This window comes from Vigna umbellata, chromosome 5 (genome assembly GCF_029865625.1).
Source record: "Vigna umbellata cultivar VRB3 chromosome 5, Vumbellata_1.0, whole genome shotgun sequence".
Classification (NCBI taxonomy): Eukaryota; Viridiplantae; Streptophyta; class Magnoliopsida; order Fabales; family Fabaceae; genus Vigna; species Vigna umbellata.
Genome location: NC_142169.1, coordinates 29,692,233 through 29,708,286, shown reverse-complemented (window position 1 = coordinate 29,708,286; position 16,054 = coordinate 29,692,233). Strand labels below are relative to the sequence as shown.

Below are 16,054 nucleotides of genomic sequence, written 5' to 3'. Positions count from 1 at the left end.
TATGTAATTGCCATAAAATGTAAAATAGCTTCATGTATTTAGTTCTTCATTCTGATTTATTATCACCTCTGGTGCATGCTTATAACATAAAACAAAGAAAAGATTGCACATTTGTTTATAGCATGCTTTATCCTAAGAGTGTTTTTGGGACTTATTCACATACAACAATGATTGATTGGCTTGGAGTTGCTGGATGGGGTGTTGGGGGTATTGAAGCAGAGGTAGCAATGCTTGGCCAAGTATATTTACTTCCAAATTTTTTAATGGTTTAAGTGTCCTTGGTATATAATGTGAAGAGGAAAAATGCAGCTTGAGTTGGTTGATAACTAGGGAGTGATCTTTGCAGGAGATATTTCCTTGGGGAATGGCTCAACGTGGTCTCCAACTTGGAGGACTCAATGCTATTGTTGCATTTACCCAACAAACATGGGTTAAAGTAAGAAAATAGTTTCTATAGGTCACGAAACAGCATCATATCAATTTAATATCCCATCTCTAAATAGTCTGATACAATAATTAACCCATAGAAAATTTATACTTTTATATATATATATATATATATGCATGTTGTTTCAATTTTACATGCAGGTCTTTCCAACTAGTATTTATGGACTTGGAGGTCAGGTACTGCAAACTTAGAATTGTTTGCTTACCCAGCCAAAGTATTATAATTTTGTTATTACTCCCTTGTGTTCGGGTAGTATATAAAAACATGATTTAAACTTCTTTTATTCTATAAAATTAATTTTTAGTACAATTAAATTTGAAGTTAAGTGAATTATATTCAATGTTTTGTTTTCAAAGTAAGTCTATAGAAAAATAATATTTATGTTACAAATGCGTTTGTTTATCACTTTCAAGAATAAATTTGATCTAGTTTTCTTGGATCAATCCTCGACATTTATCGGTGATGTTATGTTTCTTAATTCAAAAAAATGCATATATTATTGCCTTTTTACTGATAGAAAGAAATAGTTATTATATTATGTTATAACATATAACAAAGTGTGTTTTTATTAAATATATTACTGACTAACTATTATGTTATATTGTAGGTATTTGACCAAGGGAACATGCCAAATAATAAAAGTAACAAAGAAGAACAAACTTCGACATTGTTTCTTTTTTAGTAATGTAATAAACATCTTAGTCATATTTTTAGTATGTTAATTTAGTATTAAATATCTTTCTTTTTAATATATGAACAATTAGTTGTATGAACATATTAATATGTTGAACAATGTAATTTATTTTATATATAATATTCAGTTTTAGTTTATATTATTCCTGTTTGGTTAATAAAAATAATTTTATTATAATCTCATTTTACAATTAAAAACTAAAAAACAAGTGTACACATTTCTGGCGGTTCCAGCAAAAACCCCCGCTAATTCCGGCGGTTTTTTCAAAACCCCCGCTATTTCCGGCGGTTTTTCCAAAACCCCCGCTATTTTCGGCGATTTTTCCAAAATCGCCGCTATTTCCGGCGGTTTCCCAAAACCTCCGCTATTTCCGGCGGTTTTTCCAAAACCCCCGCTATTTCCGGCGGTTTTCCAAAACCCCCGCTAATTCTGGCGGTTTTTCACAAAACCGCCGGTAATCACTTAGCGACGCAGCTTTTCCCGGCGGTTTTTTTAACCGCGGGTAACGTATTTTTCGGGGGTTAAAACCGCCGGAAATGGAAAAAATAACCCCCGGCAAAAATCTAAATTTTTGTAGTGATATACGTCTGATTTTTTTTTATTGGATTTAGAGTACGTAAACATGATGACAAATAAAGAATGAGCCAATTAAAAAAATGATACTTATGCGGTATCAAAATATTGTAAAAAATTTGTGTGTGAAAAATAACTTTTTCCAATTTTTAGATACTGTCACCTTTTGTTGAAGTGATACAATTACAGCAAAGCGTTTATTTTGCAGAATGTTATGAGTAGGGAAAATCAAGATGGGGGATACTGAAACATGTTAAAGGAAGGATTAACAATGCTGAAAGCTCCATCTATGAGCAAATTATGGCCACTGACGTAGCTGGAATCATCACTGGCAAAATAGAGTGCTGCATTGGCAACATCATCAGTTTTGAGGGTGACACCCTTGAGATTAGCGAGTGAGTTCATGATAGTCTCAAGCTGTTCATCATTAGCTCCGACGAAGCTGGTGGCCAACGGAGTGGCAAGAGCGTAAGGTGACAAACAATTCACCCTGATTCCGAACTGTCCGAGCTCAACCGCTGCATTTTTAGTTAGACCAACCACCGCGTGCTTGGCACAACAATATGCATGGGAAGCTGCACCACCGACGTAAGAGCTTATGCTCGCCGTTGAGATAATGCTGCCACTGCGTGCTGGGATCATCGCCTGTGCCGCATGCTTCATCCCGAGGAAAACACCTGTCACCTTAAACCACATATCAGATACAACAATGCAACAATATAAAATCTTCTTATTAAACAATAACTTATTCTATTAATTACTGTAAATCTCTTAATCGTTGATATTATAATTTCATTATGACTTATAAATATACGATATTCCATTAATGAAACAAGTATTATACCTGTAACATTGACGCTGAGAACACGTTCAAAATCTGCCTTATCGTTATCAATGATTCGATGCTTGTTGGGATCAACTATGCCGGCGTTGTTGAACATGATGTCTAGCTTGCCATAAGTTTCGACGGCTGTGTGGACAGCGTTTTTGACCTGATTCTCATCGGTCACATCGCAGTGAACATAAGAACAAATTGATGCCCCTATGGACTCAGCCACTGAATGCCCCAATTCGTCTTGGATGTCAGCGATCACTACTTTGGCTCCGTGCTGGGCGAACACTTCTGCGGTGCGTTTCCCAATTCCACTAGCTCCTCCTGTTATCAATGCAACTTTTCCTTCCAACCTGCAAAACAATCAATGTTATAAGAAACCCTAATTCAATCTAATATTTCAACTATGCATCACATTTATATAATCTAAATTATGAACTTCCAACACAACACATACCTTCTGTTGGTAACAGAGCTTGAGCTTGCCATTGATAAATCAGACCTAAGAAACAAAATCAAAGGATACCAAATTATATAGAAACAAGGTTCATATAGAGAAAATAGCAGCGATAGGAGGTAGGACAAAGTTGCTGATATTTTATTATCCGATTTATTGGAGGTTACGCTATGGGGCTTCTGCTTACAAAGTTGTTTATATTCAATTGGGGTATATCAATGATTTGAACCAATTTCAAGTTGTAGCAACTACATAAATTTTTTATATACCTTGGGTTGTTTAAACACTTATTCATATTCCCTGCTTGATATACGACAAGGTCAGTTCCTGCCTTGGACAGGGAATAATCAAGTTGGAATCTTACTACAATATTACTTCTTTTTTCGATTTTTTAAGACCAAAACTCAACATTATTTAACCTTTTTTTTGTCAGCAATATATTTATGGAAATGAATATTTCTATTTTTTAAATTAAAAATATTTGTTGAAAATTATTACTTATATATATTAATTAGTGTGAATACAGAAGTTGTCGCATTTTTATATACATATTTAAAAAAATAAATTATTTAATTTTTAAAAATAGTAATTAAAAGTGTGAACTTAAAAAAATAAAAAATGTATATAATTAAAGATAAAATATTATAAGTAATATTGTGTAAATAATTTTTTTATTATGAATAATTTTTTAAATTTAAAAAGTAGTTACTAAATTGATAAAATAGTAAATAGTTCTTATTATGAATTTAAAGAAACAACTATTTTATATAAATAGTTGATGAGCCATCAATCCTTGCTAGAATTTTTTGGTCAGTCAATACACATTCCGTTTTTTATTAAATACTTTTGATACCTTTCTTCATGCTATATAGCCAGCTTCAAGAAAAATTGACTTACATTTTTTGGTGAAGATACGACCTGCTCTTGGAAAAACTTGTAATAATAGTATTTTTAAGTTAAGATACAGTATGCTCCCAACTGAGATAGTATATTTTTAAGTCATGATACAACCTACACTCTCAACAGAAATAGTAATGGTAGTATTTTTAAGTTAGGATACAGTCTGCTCCCGGTAGAACTGGTATTGATATTTTAAGCCAGAATATAACTTACTCCCAACAGAACAGATAATGGTAGTATTTTAAAGTTAGAATACAGCCTGCTCCCAGCAAAATTGATAATGATAGTATTTTTAACTCAAGATATACTCTACTTCCAGCCGAGTTATCTCCACCCTTGTTTTCATAACTTCGCTGGTTATCCTTGCTATGTCATGTATTTCTTCCATAGCGTCAAGGTTAACCCTAATTCTTGTTTTTTACTTTTCAATGGAAAATTTCTTGACTCTCCAGGTTGGTTTGGACACTTGGTAACATGTCATCAGTTCCATATACGACCATATTATACGAAAAACTTCTTTCGGCCACTCTCCCTTTGCAGCTATCAACCTTCATTTCAGACCTCCAAGAATGACCCTATTAGCGGCCTCTACCTGCCGATCTGTATGTGGATATTCCATCGAGGAGAAATTTTGTTTGGTTCCTAGATCCCAACATCGTCAAACCAGAAAACTTGTAAGTTGAATCAAATTATCATATTATATCAATTACTAATGGACGGTTATGATCATTCAATGATATATAAAAGTCCAAATTGGAATATTTATCAAATGGTCATATTGATCTCTTGGAATTCTTCCATATCATGATGGTCCAGTGTGCACATGGATAATAAAGAAGTGAGTTTGTTGTACCTTATGTAAAATCCAAGTTAAATTTTATCATTCAAAATAATAGTTATTAATGTAAAAAATTCTTAAGTTATGTTTGATAATTAAAATATAAACTAAATAATACATTTTCATACTTTTTTAGGATAGCTGAGTCTAAAAAAACCATTATATAATCTTCTATCTTATTGACATGTCATAGCAAAATTAAAGAAAAAGAAAATCATGTTTGATAAGTATTTTGGGGGGTGGAGGGGGGGGGGTGTAAAAAGAGAGCTCGGAGAGTTCAACTAAATGGACACATGGTTGTTGGTCCAATAAACTAGGGAAGGAGGAAAAATTCAAGTTCCAAAATACAGAGCATGTTGAATGATTTAGACTGTGGTATATAGAATTCTATTAGAAGAGAGAATATGCATGGCTGAATTCCAATCTTCTCATTATAATATTTTTCTATTCTATCTACCTTCTTTTTTGCGTCTTACGTTGATATTGCTACATATTTCTCCTTCTTCATTCTCTGAATGTCTTCCACTATACTCATGGCCACTTCTCGGGTATAAGGAGCCTAATAAAATTGCTATAATTTTTCCCTGCTAGGGTAGCATTTTTCAAATTTTCTAAGTTGTGAAAAGAGACAACCTAACCTAAAACCAACCATGATCATGTCCCAGCCAATTTGATCTTCCTCCCTCAAAAAACACATTATGGGGGAAATAGTGGTAGCATCTTGAGATTCAGATGGGAGAAAATACAAAATGTTCTTAATCACCTTCAGCATATATTACAGGAGAAAACAAAAACTCGCCGGTTATACTTATGTAACACATGTTCTGAACTCTACAGACACGACCGTACCTACACATAGGGTGAAACGAAAATTTAAGCAGCGAGTGCTGCAACTTCAGCAGACATGGGCTATCAACAAGATAAAACTCAAAAGGGGAAAAGTTCTTTCAGCTACTTGGCTAGCGGATCTATGATATTCGCCTTGAACAGTCACCACCATAGCAGAAGCAAACGGGTATGCGCTTCACAATCAAGGCCATTGTGTCAAAAGATATGGGTATTAACTCACCTTTTGGACTTTCTTACACTCTGGCCCTCACCCCTGACTTCTCCTAACCTTGATTTTGGACCATTGCCCTGTGTTGTGGCAGGTCTCTCCTGAAAGTTATTTGTGAGATCACGTGATGGCCAAGGCTGAGAAAATTGTCTGGTGGGACTGCCATAACCTCTTGAAGATCCAATCTTCGAACCAGCCAATATCTGATCCCTTAAACCTTTTACTGATTTATAGCCTTGCATTTCATCCCCGTATCCTTTTCCTTGTGCTTGCTTTTCCAGCTCATAAAAGCTTTCCCAATCGATCCCATCTGAATTCTGAAGCTTCTCAGCTTGGCCACCCCATTCCATTCCGTCTGATATACTCCTTTGCAGGGATGTGCTTCTCCTTGAAGCCCTCCCAGAGGTAGACCTCCTGCTACCTTTCACTTCTTCCTCAATTGGATATCTTCTTGTATCAAATCTGCTTTCAGAAGGGTAGGACCACTTATAACTCTTGTTGTTGTTGTCCATATTTAACTCTATAGAATGCAGATCACTTTCAGCGGATTCCTCCTCACACTCTACTCCATTGTCAACCTCTCCTCCATCATCTTCTTTGTCTTCAATGAAGTGGGAACTTAATCGGCTTCTGCTCAGATACGCAGCGATTTCTTCATCATTCAAGTGAGTGGAACTGCGACCTTTCTCTTTAACTTGTTTGCTTCCTAGAAAAGCTTCAAGTTGATTCCTGAGCGTATCCACAGCTGCATTTTTTTCCTCAAGCTGATATTTTTCCTCGGAGAGTTTCTTTTGAGCTCTCTCCTCGCGTAACCTATCAGTCAGCTGCATTATTTCCTTTTCTTTCTCTACCTCTTCACAAACTTTTGTAGACACTCGCTTTTGTTGCTCGATCTCGGATTTATCTTCATCAGCATCTCTTGCTAACTCATCGCATACTTGCTCAATAATTTCTCTTGCTCTTTTCTCATTTTCAAGTTCTTTCACAACCTTAAGAAGGGATGTTTTGGTGTCAGCCAGTTCTCTCCCAAGCTTCTTGTTCAAGCTTTCAAGACGTCTCCTGAGCTTCCTCTCTACATCAAGTTCTCCAGCAACAGATTCAATTGCAGCCTCAACAATTTCTTGCTCCTTGTTTTTCCAAGCAGCCTTTTCTTCAGCAAAACACTTCATCAAATAATTTATCTCATTCTGATCCGAGCGCTGTTCCTGGATAAGCTGATTGACCTGTAGGCGAGCCCTCTCCAGCTCAGTATGCAAAGCTGAGATTAAGGACATACTAGATGAAGGACGATCTTCATGACCCCACATGCGGTTTATAATCTTAAGTAGCTCTTTAGATGTTGTTAAAGCATTGCTAACATCTTTTAAACGTGATTTAACTCCAACAGCAGATGAGGCAGGGGTCTGTGCTCGGGATCTGGTTTCAATCTGCAAACCAAGAAGCAACTGTAAGGAGGCATGGGCATCACATAAGGCTGAGAGAAAAGCGGAATGCAATTGTAAGTTGAATGGGGGAATTGCAGGACAAGTGTTTTGTGCTTGTACAGAGAACATTTCAAACTATACAAAAGTACAGAACAAAACAGAATCTTCCATTCAAAGTAACAGAACAATAAGTTAGTTTTGTCATGTAGTTTGGCCATTCTGATGTGAATATGAATATTGGCATTGCTATATCTGTTTCAGTATAGATATTCTATTCACATGTCAAGAAGAAATATTAATCTGTCACCAAACATCGAAGTGCTTACACGTTAAAAATATAATTACTGGTAAGAGTATCAACGAGGGACTGTGTGCAATTGGTGCACTGCACACAAATCCCTTGCAGCTGGCTCCTATACATCCTTTTAATCGAAAGAAGCTCCAAACTTTTCCAAATTCTACTGAAAACGTACAAGCAACTGAGAGGTAAAAAGGTCCAATAGTTGTACATGACAGAGCATTTCACACTGGAGGGATTTCAGCCTCTTTAAACAACAACAAAAACTTAAAAGACTTCTATCCGAAAAACTAAAAATATAAATAACTTCAACGAGAATGCCTTCTCTCATGTGACATTTTCACAATACAAAGATCATGTAAAATTTGTAATTCTCTATTTCTGGGAGGAATGGATCTCACATCAGCGGCTATATCTCTCTTTACAGACACCAGATTGCAGGACCCATTCATCATCAACGAAGAGACAGAGATACAGACAAATAAACATAATTTTCACGTAACATGTTCACATAAAAATCTCCAAGAGAGGGTCCATCTCCCAAGTATGACAGGAGCCCACCCATTTAATGTTCATAAAGAGAGATAGACACAATTCTCAACCAAACTTAATACGTTATGAAAATCTGTTACGCAATTAGGCCAGAACCGTTCTCATAGTATAAAGGCTTTATATTAGATAGTATTAACATAGATTAAATACCTCCATGAGACTGGCATTGCTAAGAGAGTCCAAAGGGCCAACATGGTGTTCAGGGATCCTCGGTCTGTGAGAAACAGAAGGAGTTCTTCTCTGGCGACTCCCAGTTCCAGATCGATCCATCCTCTACAAAAACAAAACTCTGAGAAACATATACAGTGATATAATATGTAGTTGGTTAATTAGTTAAAAAAAGAAAAAAGAAAAGAGAATTCGAGAGAAGGTACCTCGGACACGGGACTGTGTGATGGATCGGACAAATGGGGAGGCAAAGAACCAGAACGCATGGACCTAGCGACCTTTTCTCTGGCTCTGACTTCCTTCTTGGACCTCAAGCTGGGCGAAGGAATCTCGTTCATCTCCCAGAGGGTGGCGGCGAGCTTCCTGGCCGACACCGGAGCCAGACGAGGCTTGGCGGCGGTCTGCGACGGCGGGTACTTTGGGGAGGAGGCGAGTGGGCGGAGAGGAGATCTGGAGCTCATGAGCTTCCAGGTGGGCACGGGCGTACTGGATCCGCCCCGCTTCCCAACCAGAATAGTCCTCTTGAAGCGGTAGTTGTGAAGCAGGGAGGAGGAGGAGGAGGCCGAGGAGGAACAACCTCGTTTTCTGATCTTGCCAGGAATGATGTCCATGGTGGTTGGGTTTTGGTGCCTGGGCATGAGATTAGAGTGACATAGCAACGGGTGAGTGCAAGAGAAGGAGAAGGAGGAAAGTGTGATGGAACACGTGGCGGGTTGTGAGTGGTGAGAAGGATGCAGAGAAGAGAAAGAGAGTTAGGAGTATTAGCGAAGATTGGGTGGAAGGGTATTATAGCGACACCATGTACGCCGCTTTTGGCAGTTGGCACCTTCATTCACATATCTCAATCATCATCACCACTACATTTGACTTTCCAATCCCTTCTACAATCCCGCATTCATTATTACCATTTTCCCTTCTCTTCCCACCTTCACACACCATCTGAGATACTATTCTTTTAATCAACTTTTATGGCCTCTTTCAAATCAAAGCTTGAAAGATTAGGTGATCTTATTCCATCTTAATTACCAATTAATAAAGAGATAAAAAAATTACCAATTAATAACGTCTTTCATCTTTGGTTACATTTTAATTTCAGAGTTAGGAGCTTATTTTTCTTATTCGGCTTTTAACATTTATGAGAGTGTACACTAATTTTCACCTAATACATATTTCAGATCCACTTAAAAAAAAAACAAAAAGAAGAAGATGAAGAACAGAACATGACAAGCCACGTGGTCAGTTGATGCCACAAATACAACCTCAAACAAGTCCTCCTCGTAAAGCATCGTCTTCCCCACTCCCACTAACACTCCAATTTCAAAGTACGCACAAACAAAGACAATTACAGAATTAGACAAAAATAAAATAGAAGGATAACGGAGTGAGAATCTTGAGAGGTGGGGACATGCATGATGATCGAGATCACACATCACATCCCCTAATTTGAGCCTGTCAATCTCAGCCAATTATATGATCTTCTCTTCATTTAAGCTAGGGGTCATTCTTTTTAATTTCTTTGCTTCGTAATCACTTACAGTCACCCTAATCCTTCAATCAAGATACTAATTTTAGTATAAATATTCTTTTTGGGACAGTTTTGACTCTAAGCTTATCAAAAAATTCTTTCATTTTTATACGACCACTATTTAGGTTGAATATAATTAATATAAAAATCACATGGAATTTTGTGTTTCCATACTCTTAACTTGTATTCCTTTTCCACGTTTATCAACGTGCTTATCTTTATCGTACTGTGGTATCCACTGTGTTACCATTTTTAATTTGAAAATAATTATCCGTTTTCTATAAATAATCTCATTTGCGAGAGTAATTATTTGTTAATGCACAAACTACTTTGCAGAAGTCGCACTCTTCATCTTCCTACCAATGTTGCTCTATTGGAAGCTGATGAGTACTTACTTTTAAACAGTCCTTCGTACGTCTAACGAAATCACGGTATTCATGTTTTCAGATATTATGGTAATAAGAATTATTTTTGTTAAAGAACGAAAAAAAGCAAAACTATAAAACAATGTAAGAACAGTTGTTTTTGGAAGGGACAAACAAAATGCTAAAATCGTAAATTATGTCTAAGAAAATAAATAAGGATTTTAATTACTTAGTTGTTTATTTTTAAAAATGTATTATCTCTTCAAATTCTCTCTCTCTCTCTCTTTATATATATATATATATATATATATATATATATATATATATATATATATATATATATATATATATATATATATATATATATATATATATATATATATATATATATATATATTCTTTCCTGTTCTTCGAAATTACTTCCTTTTTTAGTAAATGTTTCTACTGAGGGTAACTCTATTCAATCAAAAATTGATTTAAAGTGGTGTGTATATTAGCGTTAAGGAGTTTTTGATGTATTTCCAAATTTTCCTCCAACTAAGAGTTATATGTTTGGGAAAGAAACAATAATAAGGGGGAATTGATATGAGATTTTGAAACTAATTTATAGGAGTAGTTGTAACGTACACTATTGTGTATAGCTAAATGCTGATGAAAAAAATTACGGATAGTTGAATGATAAAATCTTGTGAATTAAGGAAATATTTACGTATAAATTGGATTTGTAAGATCACATTTTTTATATTCAGAGTAGATTATTTGAACATGGATAAATGTTAAAATTTTAAGTTATATTATTATTATTATTATATTAGAATTTTAGTTATTTAGTAATTCATTTTATGAATGTCAATATTTTTCTTTTATAACTTTATATAAAATTTGAGACAGGTTATTGTAGATTTTCCAATCACAAGTTACAATTTAGAAGGCAACAACGTTTAAAAAAATTATCTAATTATATTATTTTTTTAGTAAGCTTTTTATTTCTCTTAAGTATCAATTTTTCTCTTTTTCTTTTATGATAAATATCTACATTTTTTTTCTGCATGTATGTGGGTTTGATAGATTAATTTTTGCAAGAATAGGACAATAGTAATATGTTTTGTTTGTAACTCATTATTTTGTAACAGTAATTTGAGGATAACTATATACAATTGTATTAGGATGTATATACAAGCTGCATATATATGGTTAGAGTACAATATTCTTCCTCAAACAATAGGTTTCATTGTTGAAGTAATAACTTTTGAGATCTAGAGTGTGTTCATGTCTAATATAGATTTAAGGGAGAATAGGTAGATAGATTTGGGAAAATGTGAATGAATAGATTTAAAAAGAAAATTTATATTATTTTTTAAGGAGATTTAATGGTGAGAGTAAATGGATTTCAAAATTAAATTTATGAAAATTTATAAGTGATGTGATAGCTAACAAAAAGTTTTAATAGATTAAAATTTAATATTATTATTTTATCTTTATAGTTGAAATTAATATATTATTATTATTATTTATTATATATATATATATATATATATATATTATTTTAAGAGAAAATTTATGGTGTAAAAGTAGTTTTTATGTGAAAAATAAAATAAACTAAATTAAAATAATGTTATAAACATACTTGTATATTGACTTTAGCTAAAATTCAATGGATACATCTCAATCTATGGGTTCCTTCATTGTCTATAATCGATTCATCCACTATTTTCAACAAATAAAAATTGTTTCATTTTCTTTATAATTGATTTCATCACCATGTGTGCATCCCATAATCGATTTCCTTAATAGAAGGGAGTTATGTAAAAACATAATCCACATCGTTAAATCTTCTCATGGAGTGAGGATAGACGAGTGCTGGGATCCCGCATATCCATCATCGCAAAGCCTCCTCAATCGCTAGAAGTGAACATAATATTCACAAAGCTTATTCATCTGTTCATACAATAAATCATACAAGTGAACACAGTGTAAGAGACATCAAATATATTTTCTCTCTAAATTAAGATGAGATTAGATTTTCAAAATATCTTGAACTTAATAACTTATTGCACTAAATCAACCCTATGCCCGAAACAATGATGGTGATGATGATGTAACATTTTAAGAGACAGAGAATTAGTGTTGATTCTCTCTTCACTGGATTATTGGGTGACAAAGAATAAATAAGTTTTTTTTTTGTAAATAATACAGTTTGAATGCAATATTACAAAAATTGACAAATTTTTAAAAAAATTACAGAATTACTGAAGTCGTGCTAAGATGAATTTTTTTTATGTATGTTTTCCGTTTTTACAATCTACTTTTTGTTTTTATTTTAAAATTAAATTTAGATATTTAAAAAATATATTATATGGCAATATCATGAATCTTTAAATATATTACAAGATATAATTATAATAAGTATATATTTTAGTGATGTAAAATAAATATTTATTATGCTAAAATAGTATTGTACATAAAATTAAGATTTTGGCCTAATATCTACTTAGTTTTTTATGCACTTAGTAGTGAATACTTGGCACTCGGGCTATGATGAAAGGTGTACGCACTCCAATTTGGACTGAAACCTATTCAAAGAATTTATGAGTCATCATCTATCAGCCTTTTTGGCAATCATTCAATCCATGTTCGTTGTCACAAACTTTAAACAAGCATAAATTCAAGGACAGAAAAAGGAAAATTTAAGTTAAAGCGAGTCCTGCATACTTTATCACTTAATGTCACATGCATCTTTTTAGTACCTCACCCTTCGTATTTATGCTAGAAAATAACGTACATTCACTAATCGCCAATTAACAACACAACAACTTCACACCACGTTTAACTTAAGACTTCAAAACTAATTATATAAATTTGTCAGTTCTTTTATATAGATTTTTTTACTTCCTTTTTACAGAACGTGAAATTTCAATATATACTTTTTTGCTCCCCTCGTAGTTATAACTATCATTGCTATTCATATGAATCCGATCCAATAACTTATGATGTTCACTCCTATTTGTACCATTATCTTTTAACAAAATCTACAACAACTTTACCACTTCTTAACATACCAACACTACGGATTCTACAGTATAAATTAACTCACTTATCATGAGTGAGAGCTGAATTAGGTTGAAATATATTTAACTTTTTTTTAAATGTAAGTTAAATATAAAGTTGATTCAAACCCTGCTCACTAATAATAATTATTTATTAATATTTTTATCATTTTTTTATAAATTCTTTATTATAATTATTTATTAAAATTAGTTATACATGTTATCTTTTTAAATCATATAATGTTCAGGCTAGAAACACAAAATTACATTAAAATAACTCCCATTCATTAACTTTTAAAAATCACAATTATTACACAGCTTTCTCCATAATATATATATTATTCTTATCAATATTTTTTTTAAATGAATTAGTCAGATTAAGTACGGGTAATGTTCTTGCACTATGCACTAAGTTTGAAAAAATTTGTCCAATTATTAGGGATTGCAAAAATATATATGTTTGTGATAAAATTTGCTAGGTTGATAGGTGGATCCTTTAGATAGTGGGTAATAGCTGATAGATAATTTAATATTTGTTTATAAACTGTTAAGAATACCGTGTTATTTATCCTATGAATATTTTTTATTTTAAAAAATAAAATTTAATTTATAGTTTATTATATTAAGTTTAATTAAAATTAAAATTTAACCTATATTTAATTTAATTTACATTATATTTTATATTATTTTTGTAATTTTATTTAGATTTCGTTTTAAAAATCTATAATTTTTTTAAATATGGGTTTTAAAAAATCCATAAATGTTTTTTAAATAAGATATATAAGAGGTAATGTGATCAGATGACAAATCGAATTTTATGTTGTGAATCGGATGACTAATAAGCATTGTTGACATGTTGTTATCCCTACTTGTATCCGTCTTATTATCTGTCGAGTATTCATGAAAAAAATATTTGTTTAATGTTTTTAAACATGTTAGATATTCATGAATATCATAAATATTCTTATATTTTATTTTTTATAATTTTAAATAAAATTATTAAGTAATAAATCTTCAAAATATGAAAGTAGATCAAAATAATAGTTTTTAAGTATAATTTAAATTATAATATCCAATAAAATTTTAATATAAATAAATACTTTTTTCTTTTAAAAAAACGATTTTAAATAAGCTTAGTTAAAATTTAAATTTTAAAAAATTAAATTTCTACAAAATAACTTTAATAATGTAGGTCTTAATGAAAAACAAAACAAAAATATATAAAGAGAAAATTTAAACTATTCTTCGATTATTAATATTTTTTTCACTAACAAATTTATTTTGATAGTTTAATTTTTTTAAAAATTACTCAGATAAATAGTATTAATAATTATTATCAAATAACAAATATACGCGAATCAAATACTATTAATATATCGATTACAAATAAATAATTAAATATTTATATTTATTGTCCATAAATAGTCATTAAAAATATTGATTTAATATGAATAACAAATTTTAATAGAAAATATCAGTGAATATGGATTGTTCTGTCATCTTAGTCAAAATAGACTGGACTCCACTTATTTTTCTTTATTTTCTCCTTTTTCTTCATCACCATCACTTTTGCACAATCATCCATGTAGAAGCCATCAATTAAACTGCCTTTTCATAATGGTTTCCTATTTTCATGAAACCTGGTTATTGTTCATTCGTATGATTCTATTTATTTCTAGAAATGTATACATTATGACGCGTGAATATGCTAACTATGTCTGCTTGATCTGTACCCGTATCAAAGTTGTGAATTTTAAGAAACGTAAACTATTCATAATCCTTGAAACCAAAAGATAATTTTTTTTTTATCGTAATTGTTGTATGTCTTGCTTGTTGAGATATGAAGTGTTATTTTGATTAAGATGTCATATTCTCGTACTAATGCCTTTTTTTAGTTAAATTAAAAATAATAATATTTTCTATTTTCAATTTACATTTAGAAAGGTTAATATATGTTGATTTATAATTTAAAAAACATTTAAACGAAAACTTTAAAGCTTAAGCGAACAATTATATCCTCCAATCTCAATGAAAGATTAATAATGAAATTTGCTTGATACGAATGTTGTATAAAATGTGTTTGTTGATGGTTACACTATGCATTGAAAGTGTAAAGGAGGATGATGACATATATATTGATAATAATGATTCGATTGATATTATTAATTGAGAATGTTATCGAGGGACATCTTCATTTTATTAATGACGTACATAGTAATATGTAATCTATTATGTTTAGTATGTAATATAAGTATGTGTGCCAACATGTTATATATATCCCTAATAGTTATTTTAATTTAAATTAATTCGTCTTTACATGTATATAATATCCATTGATATAATTATATGATTTATGATTTAGAGTTTAAGATTTAAAATTGAAGATTACAATTATACATAATACGTAGCAAATGTTAGATGTAATATGAATATATGATATTTAGTGCACATATTCTATTAAAGTCTTGATCTGATGTTGATTCTAATATATTATATAAAAATATAAATGTTATGACCATGTTCTTATATAGTTATATCCCCTATCACAAGCTTATACTTAACTTTTTTTCTCTCATTTATAAGAATAAAATATTTAAACTAGGAATAATGTGATAATTAAAAATTTTCATTCATCTTGTTTCTGTTAGTTTTTTAAACAGGAAATGAAATTATTTTATTCCATCAAAATATCCTATCAAAGCAATATTATTCTTATTTCCTTTCAATCTAATTCATGATTTTATTATATTATGATCACTACATTCCACTTCGAGTACTAATATAGACATGTATATACAACTAAACGTATATATGTTTTAAATAATACATTCTTATAAATTTTGTCAAGCACATTAACTTAAACTTCAAGTCCATAT

General features: G+C 31.6%; 2 protein-coding genes across 2 annotated transcripts; both read right to left on the bottom strand.

Moving 5' to 3' along the window:
• Positions 1-1,842: 1,842 nt before the first annotated feature.
• Positions 1,843-3,144, bottom strand: LOC124847326 (secoisolariciresinol dehydrogenase-like). Its single transcript, XM_047324789.2, has 3 exons — positions 3,005-3,144; positions 2,560-2,900; positions 1,843-2,392 (listed from the first exon to the last, which is right to left on the bottom strand). Exons 1-3 carry the CDS (start codon positions 3,034-3,036, stop codon positions 1,944-1,946), a joined length of 822 nt encoding a protein of 273 aa, XP_047180745.1. The 5' UTR covers positions 3,037-3,144; the 3' UTR covers positions 1,843-1,943.
• A 2,331-nt stretch (positions 3,145-5,475) lies between these two features.
• On the bottom strand, positions 5,476-9,270 carry LOC124847325 (golgin family A protein). The gene is made up of 3 exons (XM_088116188.1): positions 8,448-9,270; positions 8,224-8,346; positions 5,476-7,226 (listed from the first exon to the last, which is right to left on the bottom strand). Exons 1-3 carry the CDS (start codon positions 8,877-8,879, stop codon positions 5,808-5,810), a joined length of 1,974 nt encoding a protein of 657 aa, XP_087972314.1. The 5' UTR covers positions 8,880-9,270; the 3' UTR covers positions 5,476-5,807.
• Between the last annotated feature and the right edge of the window lie 6,784 nt (positions 9,271-16,054).